Genomic DNA, 8,509 nt, shown 5'->3' on the forward strand with positions numbered 1-8,509 from the left:
CATTTAAAGAACAAGATTATTTATTTTTAGCAGCAAATAGCTGATTTTATTCATGTTAAGGAACAATTTCTTCATTTCAGAGCCTTAAAAACTTCCCTCTACATCTGTTCACCCATTGATGGATTATGGATTTATGTCAGGTAACAAGAAAGTCTCCAAGAGAAATAATTTCCTTGCACGGTCATAGTAAGTATGACAGGACCAATATGGCAAATGGGTAAAGTTGGGCTTAAATTCTTAAAGGGCTGTACTTTAATACAAATGATATTTTCTTAAACCCAAACAAGTTGTTTTATTATCTAAACCTAACCGAAGTGCTAGAAAACACGAACTAATGAGGAAAAAAAGATATTGTTGTTATTGAACTGCAAATTCCACATAGGGTGGAGGTCAGGGTTAGTGGATGGGTCAACAAAACACTTTTTTATTTCAAAATGCTCTTGTTTTTTTTAACTATGTTCCTTAATCTTAACATGTTTAATATAATAAGCTTGATGAACAAGGTCCTCTGCATTACCATAATCCTAACTAAGTTGTTTCGTGTCTCGGCCTTTGCAAACATAGGCAGAAAACAGATGAACCATATTGCGCTCTAATGGGTTGTGTTCAAAGGGGTTAAGCTGGAGGACCTGTCACTGTGCTCGCCAAAGTAATTGCTTACATCTCCTTATACTGCTGTAATCACTAAACAACTCTGACAGGGCAAGAGTCAAACAGTCAGGGAGACTGTAGAGCAAGCCAGCTCTTACTTTTATCCATTTTAGTTGTGGTAAAAGTCACAAAGTCACATCTGTGAGGTGAGAAAAAATTAAAGAAATATCGCTCTGTATAATGCAATTTAATTAAACAGAGACACAGTGTGAATGATTAAAAATGACCATACAGTTGAATTGACACTTCTTTAAAAGAGTTAAAAAAAATTATATGAACACTATATTCTTCAAGAAGATGGGAATTTATTGACTGTATCTGACTTTTTAAGCAAAGTCGAAAGAATAAAATGCCTCCTGAAAGGACAATCTGATGAATGCCTGTAAAGGTTATACAAGTTTTTCTTTTGTCTTTATTTTTGTCCTAATATAGCTTCAACCTAGGGGGTTTACTTAGAGGTTGTCTGTTGTCTGGCAGATTTTGTTTGGGCCTGACTTTTGTGCCACTTTATGATCGTTCGGCAGTTATTTGATTAATTATCAGAGCACTGCATGCACAGGTGCTTGTGAACTAGGCATTTACCCCAACGCTGAAATCTAACATAAAAGATAGGATAATTAATTTTTAAACTCTAAACCAATCACATTACTTCACTCCTACCACTAAAAAAAGTTGTGCCAGTCAGAGTGGCTCGCCACATTAAAAGATTCCTTTTAAGTGCTGTGTGCACGGTGGAGAACTTCGAGCCCTGAAAGCATGGCACAACAAATCTACAGTCAAAGTGTTTGTGGAAAAGGTGAAAGCTCAGTCATGTCATGTTATTTAAGTATGTTGACACTTATTCTTTGCAACACAGTAATCCAAAAATATACAGAACAGTCAGTATACTGTATGTAGTTTTGAATTTGTTGCAGGTATTAGTAACATGACATCAATCCAATATTTCTAGAAATAATTCTGCATCATATTTTAGCATGATTAAAATTGTATTTAATAATAAAGCATGAAACACTGCTTTTGCCAGAAAAGTTGAAAAAAGGGTTATGATGCACAGGATTAATGATCTCTGAGTCCCCCTTCACAAACTGGCAGGTTACTGAATATTAATCCAACAGTATGATGTGTTTGAAGCTTCAGCCTGGTCTCATTTCCAAGTTTGTTTAATTAAAGGTAAACACAGTAGATCATTGTGAATGATGACAGTTCTCAAACCAGAAGCTGTATGTTTATCATTGATGATAATTCCCTGCTGCCATCAGAGGGCAACAGGACAGGTCGTTTATTATATTATTTAAGTAACCCAAGGCGGTTTTTCACAAGTACTGACTGCTCTACCGTACTTCTGCAATGCATATTTAAATTTTACACAGTAGGAATGTTTTTTTATGTGTCTTGCATTTCTTATTTTGGACTTCCTATTTTGCTTGCCCCTGTTTAAAGAACCTGCTGAGAAACCCGGTTTCTACCAAAAATATCAGTGAATAGCTTCGCTTCATTTAGATGTAATGCCCACTTGTTTGCAAGTCTCCCACCTGCATGCCATGTACCAACTCTGAATTTAACAGAAACAGATGGAAAAGGCAGGTGTTATGTTAGTTCTGCTGCTAAAATAAAGTGCCAGTACCTGTGCAACCTAAATTAAATACAGCAACTGCCTGTGTCCTTGGATTTAAACTTATTCCTAACGACTTTAATTCAGTTTGCTCCTGAATTTCTGCCATTAGGATTTTTTTTCCAGTGCGCGAAGTATCAAATTTCTACATGGCAGATAAGTCTCAGGTAGGATGATGGGGTGGCTGGTTTGGTCTTTAATATAAAAGCCTTTGACACACAGAATCTATAAATCATTTAACTCTATTATGGGAAACTGTTGTTAATTACACATCTCCTACTAATTGTATATGTTGGTATCTTTTACCCATTGCTATGAATCTTTGCCAGTCTTGACTAAATCATGCTAGCCACCTATACTGTGGCCACAGTGGAACATGATGGAAACACAATATCAATATTGAAATGTTGATATGGTGAACAACAGGAAAATGAAATTCACTGGTTGACAGTTTGGTCTGCTGCTGTCGTGGTGACAGAAACTGTTGACAAAAATGTAAGTCATTAAGACATTATTTTTTGTAGAAAGTGATCAAATGTATTGGTGTGATTAAAGAAATTTTTAACACAAGACATTTCAAGAGTTTTTTTTTCCACAGGCAAGGCTGTAGGAGGCTGAGATTGTGTCTTTTGTAACATTTTGTAACATTCTTTCAAAGTTGGATTCATGAAACTTTTTTCAGATGGCATTGGTGAAGATGTAAAATTAAAAAAAAAAAAAAAGAATACGCAGAAGAGGTAACGGTGTAGCCCAGATGGGAGGGTCGAATAAGCTTTGAAGATTTTAACTTAAAATTTGCAGTAGTTTCATAAATGTCACTCCGTGTTAGACTATTTTTATTAAACGAGAAGGGATAAGTCCAGATTGGTAAAGGGAGACTGCAGACTTGTGACTTTTGTAAAAATCCAGGCTACCATCTTGACTAGGAATCCTTAAACACTTAAACACTTTCATTCAGTGATGGACAGTGAGACCACTCAGTATGCTGCACCCCACCCCCTTAACTTGCATCTTCTACAGACTTATTCTTCCCTTTCTCCTCCTTCCTCCCCCCCAAAATCCCCGGTTCCTGTGGAGTGGCAGGTTTTGTGTGGTCCCCAGCACTGTCCCGTTTTTATCTGTCCTCTGACGGGTTACCCCGGTCCCCCTCGCACCTGCGCCGCTCCCAGGTCCCTACAGGAATGCGCTGGGGCTTGTAATCGCCTTTGTGGGGGCCATTGAGTTGTACGGCTGACTGAAACTTCCCAACCTCACAGCGCGCTGGCCGCTGAATGGGACACAGCGTGGGGCGGCTCTCCAAACCGCGGACCCTGCCAAATTCCTACAGTGGCGCTCCACAATCACTCCCAGACAGGCCCCGATATACCGCCAGGCAGGAGGGACGGGGAGGGGTCGGGATGTGGTGGTGGTGATTGTGTGTGTTGGATAGACACATGGAAAAGTCTACATTTAGCTCCAGACAAGACGGACACTTTCTGCGTCGCCACTCCGGATGCACATGGCGCCCCCCCCCCTTTTTTTTGTTATTGTTATTGTAATTATTATTATTATTATTATCATCATCATCATTATTGTCACTTTGTGAAGCTGTTACAGTAAAGCAATGATTTGGGGTAACAATAAATGAAGAAGATGTATTTTAATATCTCACCTCTTAAAAAAAAAGTTCCAGTGCAGATGCTATTCCAGCAACGGTGAAATCTGGAAAAAAAAAAGCAAATAAAAAAAATGCGTTTGGTGGATGTTGTGAACAAAGTTTCAAAATAAAGCAATTTCTCATAACTTTTAGTACATTTGTGCCGCGTTTCGGTGCATTAGGTCTGTGTGCCGGCATATAGCGTGGTAGCTGTGGGTAGATAGAGCAGCACTGCAGGATTAAGAGGCAGCAAGATTGTTAAACATGTCAACGTGTAATTGCACGATAAGGCCCTTCCGAGGAATTCATTGGCCCAGTTGCTTTCTCTATTCCGCGCTAATCTCGCCCGGCACATTCGCTCTGTGCAATCTGTCTCCATAATCTTCTGTGACAGAGCGGGCGACGAGAGCAGGCTGCTTGGTAATTTTTTTTTAGGGAAGGGGGGAGACGCAGAGAAAATATGCAGAGGCGTGATAAAGTGACGCTAATTATCCCCATTTAGGACAGGGAGTGCAAGGGATCGGGGCTTTACGAACAACCGAGTGTGCGCTGGAGCTGATGGCCTCCTAGCACGGAATATATCGGTGGCTACAAGATAAGGGTATCGCACGGTGGAGAGATTTATTGGCCAGCCAGCTGTACGTGCGCGCACTCACACAAACACACATATACTCTTTCTCCCACACGCGCGCGCGAGCGCATGGCCAACCCGCAGCAGTAGCAGCAGCAAGCGCCACATAGCCTGTATACTTTGCACCCTACACTTACCCCCTCTTCCACCTCAAGGTGTAATTTATTCGGGTTAAATTTGCCAGAACGCTCCTCTTTTTAGCCTGGCGATGCGCCGTGACGCGCTCCGCCTCTCCGGGCTTTCAGTGTTAATCCGCATCTCTTCACATCAACAGATAAGATAGAAACAGATGCAAAAACACACGCGGAGGCCATCCCCTGCCATACGGTGCACGCTGTATTGCGGAGATGTCTCCATAGATGCAATTGCTTTCGGGTTTTGGAATTTCAACTAATTTCCAGACATTGTTCCTCTGATTTTTTGCCCCCTAAAAGATTAATGCGCAGCCAGACGTTACATGCTTTACTATGAGGCCTAACAGGTTTAATTGACATACCATGCAAGTCTTCATCAGTGTGAAATAGGCCCTTTAACTATGTATTTGAGATTAATTGATTTTTTTTTATGCCTAAGCAGGCATAAATTCCCCTCATTTGCATGTGTATGACTATTAGGGTATCATATGAGGCCTACAGGCGATAAAAACGGAAAATCTCAAAAACATCTGTGGCCTGTCTTCAGCCTAATATATACATATATTTCTTTTAGATTAATGATAATTATAAAAATGACGCGGGCATCTTATTCAAAATGCAGGTGTTTTTGTCAAAGGTACCAAAACCGGTCCAAAATCAAAACACTACATCTGTGAAATTCTGATGAGTCATCACCAACTCAACAAGCTACTTCTCTGTAGAGCTGTGACGAGTGGAAGTCAAAATTCAGTCCGAGCAACAGTTTGGACACTGTCAGGTTTGTGCGTCTGTTTTTCATCTAAACAGAGATTTTTCTCCTTTAATTACAATCACGGGTCGTTGGTTCACTCTCAAGTTTCAGTGGTTTTTATCGAACATGAAATTATTGTTCGAATCCCAGTTTGTGCCTCACGCACTTTGCCCACATCCCCTTTCACTTTCCTGCTATTTTGCTCGAGAGTAAAAGGAGCAAACAAGTCCCCCACTACCTTGCTGCTTCTCACATTATGGGAGTAAATAATTAGAATAAAAGCCAAGTAACATAGATTGCATTTATTTGTTAGACGAGTGATCAAGCCTCTTTAAGTGCCGGTTCTTTGATTAGCAAGCTGATGAAAATGCAGCTAAAGAAATTAGGATTCTTGTGAATCCCACCCTTTTTTTCTTTTTACCCTCTGTCGCATTCTAGCTTATAACGTACAAATCAATATATATAATCTAATAATTCACATATATTATCTGACATCACCATAAAAATAAAGCTAATAAGAGAAGTGAATGCAAGATGAACTGATGGTGCAGTTCGGGTGAAAGATTACTGACAACCCAGACTTCGATTTTTATCCCCTTATTTAAAGAAACAAATAATTTTATCTTTAAAATCTTTTTCTTTCTTTAAGACATTTTTAGATAGCTGTTCTTTGCTATCCCTGCCTTATTCTTTTTTTATAGTGTGTTCAGAACAGAAGCTGTAAAATTGGAATTTTAAAAAAATGCATCTCAGGAGATCAAACACATGTTAAAAGTGATTAAATAAAAAAAGAAATAGCTTAATATTTTCCTTTAAAAAATGAAATACACAGTGGAGAAGTTGTTCAGTTTTTAAGAGCAGTTTATACTAAAAAAAAATCTGCTTTCATCGGAAAAGAAATGAAATTCTGGCGCAAGTTTCCGTAAAGAAAAATGCAATTAGACACACTGATTAATATAATAGTAGAATAGATAATGAACTAGTTTCATTTAGAAATATATATATATATATTTAAAAAAGATTTAAGCTGCTCTTGCTAATAAAGGATTAAAGGATTCACATCTCATAAGGTTTTAAAGGGGAAAATGACATGTGCTTATTACAAATATAATCAAATTTCTATTCATAAACGAGAAGGCTTCGTTCATAACACTAACAGGTGGCTGTCATGCTAAATGTTCTTCTTGTGCGTTATGCCATCATAACTTTTCAAAATATTCAAAATCAAGCTTGTCCTTTTATATTTATATTAAAGGAGAACGCGGGCCACAATCTGGGCCTGCATTGAATATTTAAAAAAATGTTTTCATAGTATTGGAGCCTGCGTGCTACTGAAATAGAGAAAAGCAAACTTTTTAAAAACAATTTATGGACACGTTTCTAAACATGAAACTTCAGCTTCTAAAACAGCATCCTGTTAGTGAAATGGTTCCCTCACAGCCCTACAGGCTGTAGCTTTTACGCGTAATTACGCACAAACAATTGGACCATTTAAAAGCTCGAGGGATCTGTCCACCAGCGTCAAAATTTAAATAGAAGATTTTGTTTTTTGTTTTTCGTGAAGACTTCTGACGATATTCTTGTTACCTAAAACAAAACAAAACACTTCTGTAAGACCACTGTGAAAAATAATCAATCTAAGACGTTCTCTTAAGAATCAAAGCAACATCTTGTGAAATTTATTCAATTATTCTTCATTGCAATATCAGAGCTTTTCGCTCGCGGAAAAGCACTTAAATTACAACAGCGGTTGCCCGTCATCCTTTCAAATATTAAAATTATTCACAATTTACAAGAATTAGAGTGTTACAATAAAAAGAGATGATTTCCAAGAATTATGACACAGGCTTCTGCAAATGAACACAAATGTTTAAAGAAGCTGATTTTCCCATATCTTTTAAAGCACTTTCTTATGATTATGACACTTATCTCATTTTCAAATAACTTACAATAAACTCCCCCCTCCCCACCCCCGACCCCCAAAAATGATGAGACAATTGAAGCAAATCTCCCCAATGTGAAAACCTGGCGTAACCCTCAGCTAAGACTGTGAAATAAAGGACAAAAAAAATAAATAAATGATAGCACAATAACCAATATCTCAGCATCATATTTGTTATATAATTCCACTGGTGGCTATTCCAAAAAAAGCCGAGATGAATATGCTATTTACCCTTCATTTACAATATCATAAACATTCTGTACAAAATGCAGGTAGTTCTCAGGACCGGGGTTATTTTAGAAAAGAGGTAAATATTTGGTTATGGTTCGTTTGCAGTTTTCAATTATTCTATGAGTTCTAAATGTGTGTTAGCGGGACGGTCCCGTTCACTCCAGCCGTGGCGCTCTGGTAATGCTGCGGCAAGGCATGGAGTCTAGTTTGCATTGAGGGGTCCCCCGGCTCTCCGGTAGGTAAATACATGCTTATCATCTCTCTCAAGTCTCCGGGGCAAGGACCCCGTGAGTGTGTGCTGCTGACGGGAGGGCTTACACTCGGCTCCGACTTCACCAGCGACCCTAATGTCCCCATGGCAGCTGAGGAAGAGACGCCGGAGCTCTGGTGCTGCGTGTAGGTGATCCCGCCGTAGCCGGATGGGGAAGCGTTCATGTAGCTCTGAGAGTTCGAGATGGGGCTGTACTGCAGGGCTGTCATGTCATAGCGGTGCATGGGCTGGGGGTTGTGTGAATGATGGTGGTGTGAGTGGTGGTGGTGGTGCGCTCCGCTCCCCGGGTGCTGGCTGTAGGCTAGCTGAGCCTCCTGCATCATCGCTGCGGCCGCCGCGGCAGCAGCCACCTGCCCCGAGTACGCACCGTTCGCCCAGCCGTTCATGTGCGCGTAGCCGGAGCTGGCGGAACCTCCGTGACCTCCGGGGCTCTCCAACCTCTGCCCGACCCCGGATGAACCCATGCCAACCCCTAAACCAACTCCACCGCCACCGCTCGGCCCAGAAAGAAGTCCACCAGCAAGGGAATATTTGTCCTTTTTCAGCAATGTCTTGGTCTTCCGTCTTGGTCGGTACTTGTAATCCGGATGCTCCTTCATGTGCATGGCTCGCAACCGTTTAGCCTCGTCGATGAATGGACGCTTTTCAGC

At 40.2% G+C, this 8,509-nt stretch overlaps 1 protein-coding gene across 1 annotated transcript; it reads right to left on the reverse strand.

Moving 5' to 3' along the window:
* Positions 1-3,811: 3,811 nt before the first annotated feature.
* Positions 3,812-8,503, reverse strand: LOC102309850 (transcription factor Sox-1b). Its single transcript, XM_005952995.3, has 2 exons — positions 7,907-8,503; positions 3,812-3,964 (listed from the first exon to the last, which is right to left on the reverse strand). Exons 1-2 carry the CDS (start codon positions 8,462-8,464, stop codon positions 3,944-3,946), a joined length of 579 nt encoding a protein of 192 aa, XP_005953057.1. The 5' UTR covers positions 8,465-8,503; the 3' UTR covers positions 3,812-3,943.
* Positions 8,504-8,509: the final 6 nt, after the last annotated feature.

Source organism: Haplochromis burtoni, unplaced genomic scaffold (genome assembly GCF_018398535.1).
Source record: "Haplochromis burtoni strain Fernald_Lab_line unplaced genomic scaffold, NCSU_Asbu1 Contig_2664, whole genome shotgun sequence".
Lineage (NCBI taxonomy): Eukaryota > Metazoa > Chordata > Actinopteri > Cichliformes > Cichlidae > Haplochromis > Haplochromis burtoni.

Coding starts and splice junctions, on each gene's coding strand:
- LOC102309850 (XM_005952995.3), bottom strand. CDS start 8,464: ATGCACATGAAGGAGCATCCGGATTACAAGTACCGACCAAGACGGAAG. Junction 3,965..7,906: donor TGGTGAAGTCGGAGCCGAGT/GTAAGCCCTCCC, acceptor TTTTTTTTCCAG/ATTTCACCGTTGCTGGAATA.